This window comes from Puma concolor, chromosome B1 (genome assembly GCF_028749965.1).
Source record: "Puma concolor isolate L17-30 chromosome B1, mPumCon1.1.hap2, whole genome shotgun sequence".
Lineage (NCBI taxonomy): Eukaryota > Metazoa > Chordata > Mammalia > Carnivora > Felidae > Puma > Puma concolor.
This window is the reverse complement of record NC_141670.1, coordinates 128,226,840-128,247,545: the sequence shown is the minus strand read 5'-3', so window position 1 is coordinate 128,247,545 and position 20,706 is coordinate 128,226,840. Positions and strand designations below refer to the sequence as shown.

At 38.7% G+C, this 20,706-nt stretch overlaps 1 protein-coding gene and 1 long non-coding RNA gene across 16 annotated transcripts in view; both read left to right on the top strand.

Moving 5' to 3' along the window:
• Positions 1-2,493: 2,493 nt before the first annotated feature.
• PDLIM5 (PDZ and LIM domain 5) overlaps positions 2,494-20,706 on the top strand; it is a 225,507-nt gene continuing 207,294 nt past the window's right edge. For 11 of the 15 annotated variants that reach the window (XM_086704559.1, XM_086704564.1, XM_086704558.1 and 8 more), the window contains exons 1-2: positions 2,494-2,650; positions 5,826-5,963. In XM_086704559.1, coding sequence (XP_086560685.1) covers positions 5,868-5,963 — 96 coding nt within the window. In that variant the 5' untranslated portion in view covers positions 2,494-2,650; positions 5,826-5,867. The other 4 variants (XM_086704568.1, XM_086704567.1, XM_086704552.1 and 1 more) reach the window with 3 other exon arrangements.
• LOC147581875 (uncharacterized) lies at positions 7,100-20,621 on the top strand. Its single transcript, XR_015250342.1, has 2 exons — positions 7,100-10,725; positions 11,221-20,621. It is a non-coding gene; the product is annotated as an uncharacterized LOC147581875 (long non-coding RNA).

The window sequence follows — 20,706 nt, the reverse complement described above, 5'->3', positions numbered from 1 at the left end:
GAGATGTCACTGCTGTCTGGGATGAATGGTTCTCACCTAAGCACATTATACAGTAAATTGGGGGTATAGGAATATTTCTAGGGAGGAGGTTTTTAAGCACTGTAGCTTAATAATTACCTGGATTGGGGGAGGGAGTATTTTTTCAAAAGGCAGGTTACTGGGGTCTACCTGCAAGCATCCTGGGTCTGGGTGGGGCCCAGGAAAACGCAATTTTTAAAAGTTGTCTCTGTTATTTTGACGCAGCTGGTTCTTTGGAGGACACTTGGATAAATGTTTCTGCATCATACCTTGTTTTTTTGTTTTTGTTTTTGTTTTTTGTTTTTTTTTTTTTTACTTTCTTACAGCAGGCTTTAAACTGTGAGAGGAGGAAGCAGGCTAGCACCTGTAGGCTGAAATTTAAATTTGCCTAAGTAAGCAACACTCCTCTTATTCCTAACTTTTTCTCATCACTTCAAGGTGCTTACCCCCTGGTAAAATCTCTACATACTACTTACAGTTCTTGATATCTTTATTAACCTTGTTGATCTAGGTTCAATTGAACTGTATCTATCAGCAGCAAACATGAAGAGGAGTAGAGATGCATCCCTTACAGGGTAATTCTAGCCATTGCCCTGTGGCACTGTCACAAACTAATGTCTTGCAATCTCAATTTTCTTAACCGGAAGTGGGGATGGCATTCGTTTTGTAAAGTTATGGTCAGGATTGCCATACTGTCTGGCACATGGTATGTATTTGTAAAAGGCACTATTATTATTTATTTATTTTTGAGGTGAGGTATCAAACATGATAACATATATTAAAGTACTCCATAAACCAGCTTTCACACTAGGAAACTTTTCCTCCCAACATAACCTTTTGGAGAATGTGATGAATGCTTTGGAGCAGCACCACCCAATGAAATATAGTGCTAATCACACAGGTAATTTAAAAAAATTTTTTTAACGTTTATTTATTTTTGAGACAGGGAGAGACAGAGCATGAACGGGGGAGGGTCAGAGAGAGGGAGACACAGAGTCTGAAACAGGCTCCGGGCTCTGAGCTGTCAGCCCAGAGCCTGACGCGGGGCTTGAACTCACGGACCGCGAGATCATGCCCTGAGCCGAAGTCGGCCGCTTAACCGACTGAGCCACCCAGGCGCCCCTAAAATATCTTAGTCTCCACTCAAAAAAAAAAAAAAAAAAAAAAAAAACAGGTAAAATTTTAATAATATATTTTATTCATCAAGTATAAAAACCTTATTATTCCAACATGTTATCAACATAAAATTATTAATGAGGTATTTTGCATTAAAATTTTCATACTAAGACTGAAATCCAGTATGCTTTTTTTTTTTTTACTTCTATCATATCTCAATTTGGGTGCTAAATTTTCTTTTTTTTTTTAAGTTTATTTATTTTGAGAGAGAGAGAGAGAGAGAGAGAGAGAGAGAGTGGGAGGGAGATAGAGAATCCTAAGCAGAGGCCAGAGCCAGATGGGGGTTCTATCCCACCAAACATGAGATCATGACCTGAGCCAAAATCAAGAGCTGGATGCTTAACCCACTGAGCCAACCAGACGCCCCACTGGGTACTACATTTTCAATGGTGAAGTGAAATGTATTCCCACCCAAACAATAAAGTTGTGTTTCACAGAAATGCTACCCTGCTTCAGTTTTTAAATGTCAATTAAAATTATGTAACACAAAAAATTCAGTGCCCTAGTCCCAGTAGCCATTTTTCGAATGTTCAATAGCCCACATGGTTAAGTGGGTTTGATCAGAACCCACGGTTTTGATCAGAAGAGCATTCGCCCTTCTCCTCTAGAAGGCTGTACTTCTAGGGGATTCATGGACCTTATGAAGTTCATTCTTGCTTTACATCTCCCTTGGTTAAAAATTGTCCTTTTCATTTCTTATAACCCATTCACAGTTTTAAACAGTCAACATGTTACTTTCCATATGTTCACTGAACATTATTTACGTTTGCTTATTAATAAATTCCGTGGTGGTCTAAATCCAGCAACTTTACTGAAACTGCCAAGTGGGCTATTGATTTGGACACAGGAAATAATGAGGATAGAGTGGTTGAAACGCTTTTGGCCGTTTCTTTCTATCAATGTCTCTTCTGGTACGATCACGGAATTTAACTTCTACATATCAGGATTACCAATTTTTACCTTCCTGACATGCAAACTTCAGGGGCTGCACTTCTTAGGGCACATAAAGCTCTCTCAAAAAATCAGGCAGTAGCCGCTGAACTTGCATAGCTAGGGATTTATCCAAAGCTCCCTTCTATTTTTAGCCAGAACAACTGCTTGCCAATTCAAAGTTTCTGGAGAGAGCAATACATCGCATTACAAAACAGACACGCGGAGCATACCTTTGCCAGGTACTGCTCGAAATCCCCTGACTACTCCCACCGAAACTCGGTAACTCAATTGTCTCCCTGCGCTGGCTTCAGCTCGCCTCTGCAAGCCCGCACGCCTGACTCTTTCGCACACCACTCCGCCAGCGCTGGGCTGCCCGGCCCGTCCGGGGGCGTGTCCCAGCCTGGGGGCGGGGCCGGGAGCGCGAGGAGGCGGAAGTTCCCGCGGGCGGTGGGGACGGCGCACGCACCCGGAGTCACTTGTCAGCGCTCGTCTGAAGCGGAGGCAGTGCCACGCCGGACTCGAGGTGAGCGGCTGCTGGGCGGGGATGTGCGGCTGTGATATCCCGCGGTGCGGGCTGGGAGAGGCGCTGGTTCTGCGCCCTGTGCGTGGAGGGAAGCCCAGCTGAGGAGGAGGGGGCGCGCCCTGCCCGATTCTGCTCCTCAGGTGCTTTCTGGGGCGGCGGAGTTGAGAGAGCCGCGTGGGAAGAGGAGCGCTGGGGAAAGGGCGGCGCGGGAGTGGGCGCGACGCCAGAGGACGAGCCCTGCAAGTTCCCGGAGCCGGGGCCGGCCGGGGCGAGCGCGGCGGAGGCGGGGACGTAGGGCTCCCGGGCACCCCTGCAGCGACCCGCCGGCCAGGCAGCTTGCCGGGAGTCACCGGGCACCTACCTCGGCGTGTGGATACAGCCCTGCGTGCACCTCTTTGGGGTGTAGGGAGCTGCACTACGTGGGAAAAGCGTGTTATTTTTGGTTTGCTTTCGCGCTACTGAGAAGTGTTTATTTCCCCCCGCGGATATTTACAGTTGTGTAACCTGTTGGGGAAACATCCGCGCGACCAGAAATAAAGCTGTTTTTTGTTTTTTTTTTAATCTATCATAATCGCCAGATTTATCAATACTTGTGGGGCTTTCGTAAGACTGTGACTTCAGTGCATTTGACAATAAGTGGAAAAAGGAAGGGCGTTTGGACAGGGCAGAGCCAGGAGAATATTCGTGGCTGCGTCGGGCAGGGCAGGTCTAGGGTGTGATCGCCAGATCCTATCCCGAGTCCGCCTTCCTGACCGTGAGGACGTCGGACCTGCCTACCACGGAAATAGCCCGCTCGGGAGCCTTATTTGGCAAACAGGACTAGGCGTGAACCTCTGCTGGAAGACTGTCTTGTCTGCTTTCGGCCAGTGCCTGTGGCTTTAGTTCGCAGGCTCTACCCCCCTTACGTCTCGATTTGGGGAAAAAGAGAATCTCAGGATATACTGCTCTTTAATTTCAGACCTTTCTTGTCATTCTGAATTCTCCTTTCCTCCTTCCCACTTACCGGAGAAGCCGGGATAGAAGTGTGGGAAATACGAAGCTTCCTTCCCAAGTACTAGGGCGAGGGTATTGTTTAGACTTTCCCTAAAAGAAAATCCGAAACTATACAGAAGTTCCAACATTTTCATCGTGTTTGAAAGCAGAATAGACTGCTCATTATTTGTTGCCTGCTTAGTATTTTAGTAAGAGTTTGGGCACTAGTAACCAGATGCAGGAGACCTTGGAAAAGGCCAATAATAATACTACCATTGCTTAGGGATCGGAACGGTTAAGGCAAATGAAGCTAACAGAGGGAGAATACCAGAAATCAAATGACACTAGTTGTATAGTGGGGCCAGTGCTAGAAATTTTAATAAATGGGAGAAGTCAGGAAGGGAACTGCCAAGTAAAGGGAAGTTGAGTGCACATAGTTTGATATATAACATACATACGTTGTATGTACATACATTTTCTTGTAGGGAACAATGGGGCCAGAGGAAGTTGTACCTAACTTTCCCATTCTTCTCTTGATACAAGTTAAAGATTAAAAAAGGAGGGGGCAGGCTGCCTTTGAAATACCAGTTGGCTTCTCATACTTCTGATTTGTATCATATACCAGTGTCAAAACGGTCTTTCTCTACGAGTTCTATGAAAATCTTTTATAATAGCGGGAAAGCGATTAAACTATGCGTGACGCTTTATTATCTTTCTATTTGTTGTTCATGTGTATCTAACAGTTTGACTTCTGGCATGACTGTTGGGTCTTTTTAGTGCTCTGTGTTTATTGCATCAGTGCTGAATGTGTACTACCATGCTAGTGGAAAAGGTCATTTCATTTATGAGGTAGATACAGTGCAGATTTTCAGTGGTTTGATTTTTTTTTTTTTTTTTAAGAACGGGCTTAACTTGAAAGTTTTCCCTCATTTTCCCATTATAAGAAGATGTAATCTGTTTGCTTTTAATATACCCAATGGTTTAAATACCTACATCTGCCAATATTAATATTAATCACAGTGTTGAATGGGTTAAAAAAATGGAAAATTATTTAGACAGGTAATATAAAGTGGTGATTAAATCAAACAGCACAGATTTTTCCAAGGAAGTGTGTCTTAAACAGCTTTTTTTTTTAAATGTGGTTTTAAAATTTTAAATTCTACATTTGTTACATTTTTAATATTTTTAAAGAGGGAAGTAATAGGTTTCCTAGATTACATTTTAGAAAATGTCCATTCCTCCCAGTTTCTCCCACCCACATATGACCATCATAACAACCAATACCAAACTCGAGGTCACACTTTTTTTTATCATATAAAAGTACAACCATTCGAGTCCTTATAAGCACACTTACAGCAAAACAAAGAAGACTGCACGAAGTGCTGCTTTTCTGAAGCTCTACTTCCCTTTCATGCATTAAGATTAACCTATATTCCCCCTCATTTAGTCAGTCTTATTCACTGTGTGCTTAATGCTCACTCTCTACTTTGCCTAATACGGTGTGTATGAAACAAAAAACATTTCTCACCGAAATATCATTGTGCTGGAGTATTACCTATCATTGCCTGTCTAAAAGAAAAGTAAATATTACTCTAAGCGTGGGAAACACTATGTGCCTGTAAGAGGCAATGCAAATTGCAGTTTATGATTGGAGAGAAGACTTTTGTGCATTAAAAAACAACTTATTTTAAAGAATGTTGTGTGTGGAAGGCATGAATGAGAGTCTACAGATTTCCAGTACTTTTCATATGTGAAAGTAGCTTAGAATTTAAGGACTTTCGCCAACTGCAGGCAAAAGAATGTATGAGGTAGAGGGAAGTGGAAAATCATTTTGAATTAAACCTGAAATAAATTCTTGTTCTTTCTCCTATATATAATGATGTGTTGTAAAATACTTTCAGTTAAAGTTTGTATGCAAGAAGCCACAAATTGTACTATAGCAGTTTGTAGAACTGATCACGTCTAGAGGTGTATCCTGATATGGAATTTTTAGACTATGGAAATTGGCATCAGTTTGGAAATTGTATGTTAGCTCATAGATTCCTTTCCTTAGAACTTAATATAGACTTATCCTTCACAGCTTCTCATCCCCCCCAAGACAAAATACTGAACATAATTTAGTTGAGTTTATATTAAGTACACTTAAATATGTAATAGGGCTTCAAATAATCTTTTTTGTTAACCACCTAATTTTCTTTCACAGTTTCTTTCATTTTCTGGGATTGAACTTTGAGCTGTTAGAGCCATGAGCAACTACAGTGTGTCCTTGGTTGGCCCAGCTCCTTGGGGTTTCCGGCTGCAAGGTGGCAAGGATTTCAACATGCCTCTGACAATCTCTAATGTAAGCAAACTTCACAGATTTTATTACAGATGTTCATTCGATGCTTAGTCCTGGAAACCTCAGGGCTGAGTTGTTGAGTTCTCTGGATAACCTGTACTCATCACAATTGCTTACGGGATTTGATCTTCTCAAACTTAGTTATGTATAATCAAGGATGCGGTGGGGAGGGAATTTAGCAAGGATAATTGATTTCACTTAAGCTTATTTTCAGTTTCACTTAAGCTTATTTTCAGTTTCCTCCATCTATTAATAAGGATAATGGAAAGCATTTAACTAGGGGGCGGACTTCAAATCTGTGAACTGTCACTAATTTGGAGAATTCTCTGGACCTTCGTTTCCTCATATGTAATATTAGAAGGTTGCAGTATGGGATTTTCATGGTCTCTTTTAGTTCCAAAAGCTAATTAAAAACTGTTGATCAGTACCGAATAAAATGACTGTTTTTGGTATTATTTCCTCAGCTCACTTTCTGGTGAAGATGATAGCCAACAGTAAAAGTGCCAAAAGCTACTTACCTTTGAAGAGGAATTGAAGGGCTTGGATCTCCTATTTAGATAGTCACCTTGTACATAATTGAGATTTGGTTGTTTACTTCATTATGAATTTAGTTTGAATATATTCTGTGTATCCAATTTGAGGATATATTTTGATGATGATGATGATGATGATGATGATGTTTTTTGAGGCCTGACTGTGTGTCAGGCACTGTTTGACTTTTATCACCAGTGGATAATTATTGGTATTAATTACTTCTACAACATTCCAGAGGGCTTTTTTTTCATAGTCAAATAAATATGAATATCCACTCCCCGTTTACTTATATGATAGTATAGTATACATGCTGTTACGTGTCTTTTTTCTAATTTACCATGGAGAATTTTCCCTAGTTTTTTTTTTTTTTTTTTCAACGTTTTTTTTTTTTTTTTTTTTTTTTATTTTTGGGACAGAGAGAGACAGAGCATGAACGGGGGAGGGGCAGAGAGAGAGGGAGACACAGAATCGGAAACAGGCTCCAGGCTCTGAGCCATCAGCCCAGAGCCCGACGCGGGGCTCGAACTCACGGACCGTGAGATCGTGACCTGGCTGAAGTCGGACGCTTAACCGACTGCGCCACCCAGGCGCCCCTCCCTAGTTTTTTTTTTTAAACAACTATATAGAATTCTCTTGTAGAGAAGTAGCATTTATATGACCAGTCCTTTATTGAAAGGTATTTATATGATTTCCAGTATTGCTGTTATATACAGTGCTATAGTGGATACCATATATACATAATTTTTTATGTATATGCATATACACACAGTTGACCCTTGAACAACACAGATTTGAACCGTGTGGGTCCACTTACATGGGAATTTTGAAAAAATAAATATATATACCCTCTAGTAAATATATTTTGTCTTCCCTATGATTTTTGTAATATTTTCTTCTTTAGTTTACTGTATTGTAAGAATACAGTATACATAACATACAACATGTTAATTGACTTCATGTTATTGGTAAGGCTTTCAGTGAACAGTTGGCTATTAGTATAGTGATGTTTTGGGGGAGTCACAAGTTTTACATGGATTTTCGACTGCATGGGGAAATCAGTGCCCCAGTCCCCGTGTTATTCAAGGGTTAACTATATATATACATATATATGTGTGTGTATATACACACATATATAATTTTGATTGTTGTGCCAATTTACAATTTTGTGCAATGCATGAAAATACTTGCCCCCCCCCCCCCCCCCCCCCCCAGCAGCCTTGCTAGCAAACCTGGATTTTTGCCAGGTGCTTTACGTGCATCATCTCATTTAATTCTCATGTAAACCTGTAAGGTAGTGGTATTATTCCCGTTGTACAAAACTGTGCTATGAGCTTACATGGATGGTGTGGAAGAGCTGGCTTTCAAGCAGTTATGGTATGCAACTTCCCTAGTAATAAATTTTATCTATAGATCTTTCTTTCTTTCTTTCTTTCTTTCTTTCTTTCTTTCTTTCATGTTTATTTTTGAGAGAGAGAGACAGAGCACAAGTTGGGGAGGGACAGAGAGCGAGGAAGACACAGAATCCGAAGCAGGCCCCAGGCTGTGAGCTGTCAGCACAGTACCTGACATGGAGCTGGAACTCATGAGCCATGAGATCATGACCTGAGCCAAAGTTGGATGCTTAACCAACTGAGCCATCCAGGCATCCCTTCTTTTTTTTTTTAAGTTTATTTATTTACTTTGAGAGAGAGAGAGAGAGAGAGCTGAGGAGGGGCAGAGAGACAGAGGGAGAGAAAGAATGCCAAGCAACATACACCAAGTGTGGAGCCCGACACAGGGCCGGAACTCACGAACCTTGAGATCATGACCTGAACTGAAATCTAGAGTCAGGCACTTAACCGACTGAGCCACCCAGGCGCCCCTAATAGATGGTTTCTTTAATCAGATTGTTTCTCTAATATTTAGGAATTTATTGTTTTAATTATAGATGTATATATGTATAAATATATATATATACACACACATATTGCTTCCAACAATATATATATGTACAACTTGATGTTGAAAAGTTAACAATAAGTTTGCAACACTTAAAAACCTCTCTAGAGTATACAGGTTACTAATGGAGTTTTCCTTGTTTCTTGGCTGTGAATTTTTTTAAACAGTTAACTTTCTTTTTTTTTAAACAGTTTAATTTACCACCAATTTCTGTCTTGATTCCAGTTAATCAGAGTTTACAAGGAAATACATATATGTAATCCAGTCTCTAAGTTTTAAGATTTTATGGTTGGATGAAATTTTAAATGGAAAGCATCCATATGAAAATGTGTCTTGTTATTTATTCCTGTTTGAGCAAAGCAAGTTTTTTTTCTCTTATTGAAGATCTCCTTTGAGGACAGGAATGATATTTGAATATCGTCTTGTTTTTATGTTCTGTTAACATTATTTATATTAAATTTGAATATCCTGCTTTATAGATATCAGACTAACGAAAGTTACTGTTTAGTTTCAAATGCATGTGTTTTTGTTGGGAAAAGAGTCCAGAAACAAATTGACACCTAATGAAACAGACTAAATCATCACTTTGTTGTTTGGTAATAGAAATGCAAATGGAATGTGTATATTTTATAGTATCATGCCTTTAAAAGAATTTTCTGTGCTTCGGTTCCCTGGCAGACAATTTGAGGCCTAGCTCCATGTTGTGATGCTGATACAACAGAACACTGTGTACATACATATGTGCCCTCCTCTGGCACAGAAGAAATGCTTTCCTTGTGTAGACAGAGTGCTAATTAAAGGATTTTGAACATACTGATTAAAAGAGACCACGGTAACAAAGCTGCTGAGTTATTTCTGTTCTCTTACAAAAGTCTCTGCCATCTCCTGTGACCTTTTTGGGCCTTGTGCAGTGGGGCATGCAATTCATTCTGGACTGGAGAGGATGGGAAGGGGAGGGGAGGAGGGAAGGGAATTTTGGCTCAACTGTGCTGCTAGGCTGTTGGCCTTCATTGTAGTTATTTTTAACCCCTTGTGTGGTTCAGTTTAAACTTGCCTAGTAGTACTGCCTAATAAAGATGTGTGCCTAATAACTAATTTATATTGTAGTGAGATTAGTAATGTTATACCTCATCTTACTTAGTTCTCTGGTTGTATTCTGTTTTAATTATGTCAAATTATTGGGATATATTTCTGTGGTCACTGGGTTGTTTAATGAATAGTATCAAGAAGTAATTAAAACTTGAAAGCATGCCTTGAAACATATAATTTAATGATTCTCTTATTTTAATAGTATATATGAAATTCTGAGCAAGGTCTGGCACGTAGTACTCTTTCAGTTGTTACTTTTTACAATAATATCATAAAATTAAAAGAAAAAATTGTTAGAAACTTGAAATATCAAATCCCCCATAATTGTGGGTAATGTAGGAGTTATGTATATATTTTTTACTTAGAGTTTATTAGAATTTGAAAAGAAAAAAAAATCACAAGTGTGTGCTTAGCTAGGAACCTGCATGTTTATGTTTAGAGTTCAAAAGTAGACAGTTTTCCTCTGGTTAGGTGTTGGCTATGTTGAACTCCACAAGGCTGTTTATGGTCCCCTATAACATTGGGGCTCTGTGACAGCAGATGTATTTGTGACAAATAGGCCATTGGCTGGGACTTCAACATTCTGTTTTGAGATTTTGTTGTTACTAGCATATGAATATGCTGAATATGACTTTGTGTATTAAAGCGTGCACATTATATAATTTTAACATTTCACACAAATTTGCCCATTATCTATATCGTATGATTTTTGCATTCTTTTTTAGTAGGTGGTTTTCTAAGACAAGATTGGTAATTCCTGCAGACTTTTAAAAAGATCTTCAGATTGCTGTAACTGTATAATCATATGTCATTGTCTTCAGTTTCCTATTTTTAAAAATGGAGTGCTGGCTACAGGACTTTTTATGACCCTGTATTTATGAAATTGCCTTCAAGCCACGGAATGTGGGGATGGGTTTCATTGTAGCGGTGTGGGTTATTGGTCTTTGCCAGTATATTTTATAAGAAGAAATAGGAGACTTCTTGCACAATTCAAGGCCGTATCTTGGCAAATTGATGTTCCTCATGATGGAATTACAGGAAGGATGATATATTTTAAGTATGGCATCCTGAAGTTGCAGTACTCTGCTGTGTGTTGCTTTCTGATTTATGATGTTAGAGTTTTTTCCTTAAGTGTCAGTATTTGGATTTCCTGAAGATGATCTCCCAGTTCTCCATAAACACATCTACATTGTTTCATTAGCAGGTAAGAACGAGGTCAGATAATTTAATACAGATAATAATAATGATTTTGATTCTCAAGAGTTAGGGGAAGATTAGTTGTTACCAGCTCAGATACGATTTTAGTTGGATTTGAAAAGCAGAAGAAATTTACTATTTTCTGGAGTGTGGACCTCTGCTTGGGAGTATAAGACAGAACAGAAAAAAAAGCTGTGAAATATTTTGCTAAGAATTCATCCATTCAGCAGTTCCTGGAAGCCTTTTAAGAAGATGCAAAGTGTTGGGCATTACAGTGGTTGGGGAGAAAAGAAATAAGTACAGTACTAGACATGGTCATAAGACCTTCACAAAAGGATAATTGATAGTTACGAAGATACAGATAAGTGTTTCTCAGTTTCAGTAGGTGTGGATCTTTTGTATTTGTGGGGTCACCTTCCTACAGGAGATATTAATTGAAATGATCCTTGAAGGATGAAATTTGAACATCTCAAAGTCAACATTTCTCTGTGTTGGTTTTCAGTGCAAAGTGAAGACGAAGACTTTTCTTGGCCATTGCTTGACCCTGAGCAAAGCTGTGAATATAGTTGAGTGATTCTCCAGACAGACCAGCTGCAGAGTTTCCCTCCTAGAGGGGGACAGAAAGAGACTTTCAGTCCTCTCAGGCTGAAATGGGAGAACCATCCTACCTTGAATAAATGGGCCCATTGTTAATTTTAAGCTGTTGGGTATTTTCTTTTACATTCCCTTCCAACTACCCTGTCGTTATGCCAAGTTGGAAAGTTAATGATTTAGTATGTATAACTGCATAATGTATATTTCACATGTATGGTCACCTTCTGCTTTAAAAGTATTAATTACCTTGTGTGTGAGGCACAGAGACCTATTTTTTCTGTGTGGTAATTTTCTGTCATTGTCATGACAAGGGTAAAGAATCTCCAGATAATTCTGAAGATGTTTTACTGGGTTATTATTTGTAAAGAAATGAAAAATCTTATCACTATGTTTTGTTGTAAATAAGTAGTTTTAGAAAAGTGGAGCTTGATTTTTTTAGTTTTAATGAATGTTAGGCATTTTGGAAGGTTCTTTGTTAAAGTAAGAGGAATTTTACTGGTCTGTAGGCTATCTGTGTCTGATGGAGGAAACAATATTGTAGAGAGTAGACGAAGTAAGAACGCTAAACCTAAGTAAAGGAGATTTGTAGATAACTTGTTCACCTACTCATCGATCAGATATAATATCTACTTAAACTGAGAATATTAAAGACTGTGGACTTATTTTCAGTTATTTTTGAGAACTTTCAAGGCAAACAATGTTTCTTTATGATAGTTGTTGGTCAGGTTGCAGTGTGAATTCATAGTTAACTGGTTGTCTTCATCCAAAATATCCTTTCTGCAGTAGTTCTTACCCAGATTCTCATATACCATGAGACTTGTGGCCCCCAGTTACAACTGCATGGAGGAAAAACTCTGGTATCAGTTAGGTAATCTAGAAGCAAACATCGCTCTGGACAAAAAAGGGGTTGTTTCTTTGGTGTCTTGTAAGGGATAATTACGTTCAGTTTTAGTAGGTGAGACTCTAAGCCTTTATTTAAATTTCTGAGATCTAGAAGTATTGGCTGTATAATACTATATAATATAAAACATGACAGAACGAGACCCTAGCATGGGAAATATCAATTTTTGTATGCATTTGTAAATAAATGACATAAGGAAATGAAAAGAGAAAAAATTGAAGCAGTTAATGTAGTGACCTTGGTGACTCTTAACTTAGGTATTCTATGTGCACAGCCACTCAGTAGCCCTGTTGGGAATGCAGGTTTGGTTGTTAAATTACAAAAGTGGGAAAGTAACTTTTCTAGCACAGGTACTCTGTTTTAATGAAGATTTTTCTTTTTTTTTTGGTAATAAACTATTTATGAATATACAAAGCGGACAGTATTGAATGAGTGTTTAAAGTTCGGTTTGGAGGGCTCCTGGGTGACTCAGTTAAGCATCTGAATTCAGCTCAGGTCATGTCTCACAGTTCTTTGAGTTTGAGAGCCCTGCATTGGTTTCTCTGCTCTCAGCTGGGAGCCAGCTTCGGATCCTCTGTTTGAGTCTCTCTTTGCCCCTCCCCCCAACTCACTGTCTCCCTCTCTCAAAAATAAATAAACGTTAAAGGAAAAGTTAGTCTTGGAAGAATTTTTTATAATATTAATGAAACCATATGTTCACTTCACTATCTTTCCCCACCTCATTTTTTTCTTGTTTTACATGAGTGGTGTTATCTACCCTTGTGTAAGTAAGCATTTCTTTGACAGCTGTTGATGTTGCCCATTTTATGTGATGATTAATGGAACAAAGTCTATCAACCTCTTTGGCGTTTAGTACTCCCAGCAGGACTAGATAGTTACAGCCCATGTCCATGATAGGCCTACATGAAAGAGCAAAATGGACTGGGAAAGTTAACAGGAGGAAATGGAAAAGAGCTACATTAGGTGGAGAAAAGAGACAATTTAAAAAAGGCCACAGTGGAGCACTTATTTACTGGGTAACATTTGGTACTCAGGCAATCTTCTTAACCCTTCACCCCTTCCTGCCTTTAAAATTTGGTTAATTTATGCTGCTTTTTAGGTAATATATTCATAGGGTTTGAAGTTCCAAAGATACAATAGCATGTAAAGGAGAGTCTCATTTTTCCCGCCATTCATTTCCTCTTCTGGAAGCAACCAGTGCTAACATTTTCTTGTGTATACTTTCAGAAATGATCTATATAGATGCATGTATATACATATATATCCTTTCCACCCTCCTTTTCAACACAAATTGTATCCTTAAAAACTATATATTTTTTGGCATTTTTTTCCACTCAACCCCAAATTAATAAATATATCTTTATTCTTTTTATATAAAGCTGCATTGTTTGGATTGGTCATGATTTATTGAACTGTTTCCTATTGATAGGTCATGATTTATTTAACTGTTTCCTATTGACAAGTTATTTCTTGTGTTTTACTGACACTGCAGTGTAATTTTTGCATTTATATACGTTGCATATATGTGAACGTATCTATCAGATAAATTCCTAGAAATGGAATTGCTGAGTCAAAGAGCTATGTATATTAATGATTTTGATTGATAGTGCCAAATATCTCTATGGAGGCACTCCTGCCCACAATATGAGAATGCTGGTTTCCTCATACTTTCGCTATCCCATGTTTCAACAGCCTTTGATCTTTTCTAATCAGATGGGCCTATTTCCACTTTTCTCTTTTTTATAGGACTTAATCACAAGTATTCTACTGAGGATTTTGTTTTTAAGTGGTTCATTATTTCCCATTTTGCATGAACATATGAAATAAAAAATGTGCTGCTCTTCTGTAAATGATACCATTAATTTCTAGGGATGATAGTCTGAGTTTTGTCATGCAGTTTTGATTAATAGTTACCTTTATTATTTATTTCCTGTTTTTTAAAAAATTTATTTCCTATTTCCAAATGGATTTCCTCTCATTGTTAACATATTACTTCCAATTACATGGTGAAATATTTTGTTTGTTTTTTCTTGAACGGTTTTTGGCATATTGCCCTGCCGTAGACTTTCTGGAAAGTTTAAGCAGATCACATTTAATAGATTCAAGGTTGTTACTTCTAGAGTTTCTCCTGGACCCTGATATATTGTGGGATTTCAAATCCTGCTCTTCTCTAGCTCCCTTTAAATGATGTAACAAGGAGACTGGCCATTATGAGCTGTTCAGTATGGCCCTCAGACACAGTAAAATTCACCCCTAGCAGACTCACTGTGTTTTCATTATCAACCTTTATTGGCCAGTAGAGCTTAACTAAAGTGTTAAGTGTTCCATAGCATAGTGAGTCAGGCATTGTGAAGGCATACTAACAATAGATTTCTTCATTTTACCTTGGTTTAAACAGCAGACTGTGTGTGTTGGTAACCTTGGTGACAAAAAAGAGTAAGGATGCCAGGGATGTTTGTATTTTATGTGGTTAAAGGAGGGATGTGGAATTTCCCTTTAGTGTGTTGCTATAAATTTTTAAATATGATGAGAAGAGGGCCACCTGGCTGGCTCAGTCGATGGAGCGTGCAACTCTTCATCTCAGGGTCGTAGGTTCAAGTCCCATGTTGGGCACAGAGAGTACTTAAAAATAAAATCTTTGAAAAATATATGATGAGAAGAATTTGGAACTAGATAAGAATTTGTACCATTGGTTATTTGAATTCTATGACTTGTTAAACATTTTTTTCCAGAATCCAAAAATTGATTTAACAGTGGCCATTGTTCTTCTTGATGATTGTCTTGGGTAAATTTTGATTTACTAAAATTTTATTTTAATGACATTAACAACTGAATGCCATTTACCATTAGTTCTGTCAGGGACTTAAGTGTTTTGATTTGGTTCTGTTGAGGATCCCAGTTATTAGCTCAGGATTTCACAAATGATTTCTGAGATTTTAATTTTTATAGGTGGCAAAATTAAAAAAAATTTAGTAAGGTTGTATAATGTTGGCTGGAGGTGGTTGTGGGTATGTTCTGAAGGTATTTTTCTTCTTGGGAAAAGGTAGTGGAGGACAAATGTCCTTTAGAAAACAAATGCTTTATCCCTTAAATTGGAACCCTTAGAGATGTTCTAGAGAAAGAAGTTTATACAAAGTTAAAAGCATTATTATGCATGTCATTGTCATGATTTTGAACATTCTCTTGAAGTATCTCTATGCTACTTAACTTATAAATATTCTACAAATAATTCTTCTGGTCTTTTTATAGTAGGCATTTCTTTTTGTATATAACTGTCCATTCTGGAAGATTCTAGTTATTGGTATCCAATTCTCAGAGTGATATTCAATATTTTAGTAGACACATGTTTCCAAACTTCATCAGTGGTTTATGCCCTTGTAGTTTGGTTCTTCATATTCAGACTGGCAAGTTGCCCAACCAGGAATTCTGAAATCCTGCATTCAATGCATTATTGTCCTATTTAAAAACTGTTAACAGGGGCACCTGGGTGGCTCAGTCGGTTGAGCATCTGACTTCGGCTCAGGCTATTATCTTATGGTTCGTGAGTTCGAGCCCTGCGTCGGGCTCTGTGCTGATAGCTCAGGGCTTGGGGCCTGCTTTGGATTCTGTGTTCCCTCTCTCTCTGCTTCTCCCCTGTTCACACTCTGTCTCTCTTTCAAAAAAAATAAATAAAGATTTAAAAAAATAAATAAATAAAAATAAAAACTGTTAAGAGCTTCCTGTTATCTGTTGAGTTATTGCTATATTCCTCTGCCTGGCATTCAGGCTGCATATAAATGGGCCCACTTAATACAGCTCAGTTTATGGTCCAAAATGCCCATTTTTAACCTTAATTTTTTTGGTCCTTAATTTTTTGGTCTCTTAATTTTTTGTGCTTACTACCTTTGTTTTCTTCTTACCTCTAAAGTTCTACCTATCTTTCAAGGCACATTCATATACCAGGTGCTCTTCCAAATTTTTGACTACTCCAACTTGCTTGGGTCTCCTTTCTTTTCTATATTAAATAGTAATAACAATAGCAATGTAAATATGCTGACATTTATTGAGCCCGTGTTATTGTCTAGGCCCTGCTGTAAGTGTTTTCCTCATGTTCCAGTATTTAATCCTCATAATGACCCACTGAGGAAGTATGATTTTAAATCTCTGATTTATAGATGAAGAAACTGAGGGAGGAAGAAGTTAAATAACATGCCCAGGGTTACACAGATGGTAATTGATTAGGCTTAGGATTTGAAATCAAACGGAGTAGTAATAATGCTTTTTTTAACCAGGTTCTCTCTTTTCTGGGAATAGATGACAGTTTTAACTACTGACGGCCAAGTTCGTGAATGTGTTGTTTCTTCTTCTTCTTCTTCTTCTTCTTCTCCTCCTCCTCCTCCTCCTCCTCCCCCTCCTCCTCCTCCTCCCCCTCCTCCTCCTCCTCCGCCTCCTCCTCCTGCTCCTTCTTCTCCTTCTCTCTCCCATGTGTGTATTTCTTAAAGAGACAATACATGCTGGAGAATCAAAGATTTGTATAAATGGGAATAACTGAGATTATTAAAAAAAAAAAAATGACTGCTTTCCAAAGTGATTATCAAAGCCAATCTAAGAAATTTTACAAATGTAGATTTCAGGCCCTAGACTTTGAATTCAGGATGTTTAAGGATTCTTACATGCTGTCTGGATATTTCTCATCTACCTTTTGCGTTCCATTTTGTACACTAATATTTGGGAACCATGTATGGTATTGCTTTTTTAGAAAACATTTTTACTGTAGACCTTTTGTTAGGTCATTTCAGCAAAAAGGCTGAGGCTAAGTTACATTGGAACTGTCCTTGACTAAACAACGTGGTAGATCGACTTTTCTTCAACCATCAGTCTTTTCTCAGTTTTCAGAGTTCAATCACCATAGGTCAAATTATTTTTGTAAATAAATGACAATCAGAGTTTAGTTCTGTTTACAATGTTTTATTAGTTTTTTTTTTTTTTTGAAGCTTTTCTATTTATTTTGAGAGAGAGAGAGAGCACAATGCCCTGAGCAGGGGAGGGGCAAAGAGAGAGGGAGAGAGAGAATCCCACGTGGGGTCCACGTGGAGCCAGACGCATGGGGCTTGATCTCATGAACTGTGAGATCATGACCTGAGTGGAAATCAAGAGTTGAATACTCAACCGAATGAGCTACCCAGGCACCCCTGTTTACAATGTTTAAGTATCTTTGTGACAAAGAGTTAGAGGATTTAAGTTGACATACTAATTATAATAATTTAATATTGTCAAAGTTAATGTTAAATTTACCAAAGACTTTTTTAGCAATTTTTGACTATACTTGGTTTTATTTTATACCTCATTGCTAAATCAAAGTGGTAACATGTCAAAAAGAACTAGTTACAGTTTTTTTAATCCCATGAACCAGAGAATACTACAGACTTTTGGTCTTCATATTAGGTTTCACAGCAGTATAGTGTAAGTACATATAAATAGGTCATATACTTTGTTAAATTGTAAACTCTCTTACCAGGAAAAACGCCTTACACTGTGAGTCTTATTTACTCAAGATCATGCTGGAATTCCCAATTTGTGTTCATTAGCTGTTGATTGATGATCATAATGATAATAGAGGACAGATGGGAAGCCGGGTTGCAATCTCAATCAAGTTTCCTATATATTTGTCTGTTAATGTACATAATTGATAGAATTAACTGATGAAGCATTTTGGTGTTCCTTGTTTTTTTTTGTTTGTTTTTTTAACGTTTTTTATTTATTTTTGAGACAGAGAGAGACAGAGCATGAACGGGGGAGGGGCAGAGAGAGGGAGACACAGAATCGGAAGCAGGCTCCAGGCTCTGAGCCGTCAGCCCAGAGCCCGACGCGGGGCTCGAACTCACGGACCGCGAGATCGTGACCTGAGCCGAAGTCGGACACTTAACCGACTGAGCCACCCAGGCGCCCCTGGTGTTCCTTGTTTTTAGTTCTAGTTAGGCTTTGACTTTCTAGGAAATGTCCCAGAGGTTACATCATGTGATAACCCCCTGCCTCCCAAGGTACAGTCTTTCTCTATGCCAGTCAGAATTTGTTTTCTGTAACTTTGACCCGATGATTCTGCTTCTCTCCTTTAGTGCTATGCACAACAAAGGATAACAGCCTTTCAAATAGTGACCGAGTTGTATTTCCCTTGGAGTCTTGTGGATATTCTGTAGGAAGCCATTTCTTCAAATGTTTCTCTCATGGCACTTTGCCTCTGTCTTCACACCCTTGGGCACATGCTTTTAGAAGTTTTTAAATGTCTCCTATGTGTGACTCTCAGAACTGATTAAGACCAATGCAAAAGTATCGTTATTAAGTCAGGAAGCTTATTTTTGTATGACTGGATAGTGTGGGGTTTAGAAGCTGCTCTGAGCAGTGGGCTTAATGGAACCATCAGTGTTTTCTCTGTATGCTTTTGTACTGTTTGAAAATTTTAAACAAAAGAGAAAGAGAAAGAAAACTAAAACTGGCTTATGCTTTGTACGTGTGTAAATTGAGGCTTGTCTGGACATACGTGGAGGTTAGCAGAGCCGAAGAGGGCAGGGGTGTGTGTATGGGTGTGTGCTGCTTGTGTGAAAGATCAAGGAACCTCATGGCAAGGAATTTAGGAAACAGATAATTGAGTGTATTCAAGCATAGTCTCTGGAGATTTTTGTTATTTTTGTTATCTTTTATGAGAGATGGGTAAATTCATGGTATAGCAGGGTATATCCTCTTGCTATCATCTTCTAGCACTGCCTCTCTCCTGAGTGATTTGTGCCAGAGTCCAGAGATGGCAAGGAGTGATTCAACACCTATTTATTGATTCTTACTGTGTACTAGGCTTTGGGTACAGAGGGTGGTTCTCTATTTTCTAACATAAAGGCACACAGAACGTGATATGAAATACGTGAAGGAGCTTAGGCATAGGAGAGGACTTACATGTAATCAGATCAGGAAGAGAACACAATAATGTGTGTTGACCATGTAACCCGTGTTAGGATAGCAGGGAACTTCTAGAGGAGGATCTGTAGAATCCATGGAGGAGACACAAGAAGAGGCAGTGGCAGGCAGAATTTGCCATACCAACATCTGGACTTGGAGTTGTTTTTTCATTATCATTATTGAGCATCTGCTGTGTGCTCAACTGGCCTAGATACTGAAAATACAGTGATAAGCAAAACGAAGTCCTTTGTGTTGTGGACCTCATATTCTAGTAAATGGGACTGGTAATTCAAAATATATAAATAAATAAGCAATGTAAATTAATAAGGTGATATGCTAGGGAATAACTGGGGGAAAAGGTTGAGTGTCTGGGGTGGTAAGGGTTTTACTTTATTTTTAAATGTTTATTTTGAGAGTGGGGGTGGGCAGAGAGACAGGGGGACAGAGGATTCAAAGTGGGCTTTGTGCTGACCGCAGCGAGTCTGATGGAGGGCTAGAATTCACCAACCATGAGATCATGACCTGAGCTGAAGTCAGACACTTAACTGACTGAGCCACCCAGGTGCCCCAAGGGTTTTACTTTAAATTGGGGGTCAAGAAAGGTCCTTCTGACTGAGGAGGTGACATTGACTTAAGAATGAGAAGCCAGTCACGGGAAGAGCCAGGAGGACAGTATTGCAGACAGAGAATGGGACGTGCAAAAACCTTGAGACAGGAAAGAGCTTGGTGTGTTCAGGGGATAGAAAAGAGGCTAGTGTGGCCACAGTGCAGTGAGCAAGAAGGAAAGTGGAGTGAGATGAGGTGCATCTAGTGTCAGAATGAGAGACGAGGAGGTTCAGGGTGCTTGAGGAGGATAACATTGGAAGCAATCATAGGACCACTCTTGGGGATTTTAGAGGATCCTGATTCCTTTGGATTAGAGCTGAGCTAGAGAGAGTGGGTTACTAACTATTGTGACCTTACCATATCTACAAAGTGATATGTTTTATTCATTTATTTAAAAATATTTTTATTTATTTTTGAGAGAGAGAGAGAGCGAGCACACGTGCGTGTGAGTGCGGGGACAGAGCGAGAGAGTGAGACACAGAATCCAAAGCAGGCTCCAGGCTCTGAGCTGTCAGCACAGAGCCCAATGTGCTTAACTGACAGAGCCACCCAGGCGGCCCAAATTGTTGTATTTTATAAATTGGTTTTGGTAAAAAAAAAAAAAAAAAAAAAAGGAATAACTGTACACCCTGCCAAAGTGACTCTTCCGAAGTAAAATACTCAATATGTTTGTTTTGAAAAGTTATTTATTGTTACAGCATATACCTTATTATTTTTTCATTGTTATTTACTCACTGATTACATTTTTTCTGTTTTGTGTTCTTTTAATTTTTTTATCACTGTAAGAAGCAGCTTGTTGCCCAGATGGCTTCTGTTTTCATTTCCTTGTGATGTTATGACCTCTTCTATTTTAATAAAGAAATGTTGCATACACACTGAAGAGTTGTTTACAAATTATGTTGATTAACACTTTTGTTAGAGTATGCCTCAGAGATAAAGTGAGTGTTAGGATGTTTATTC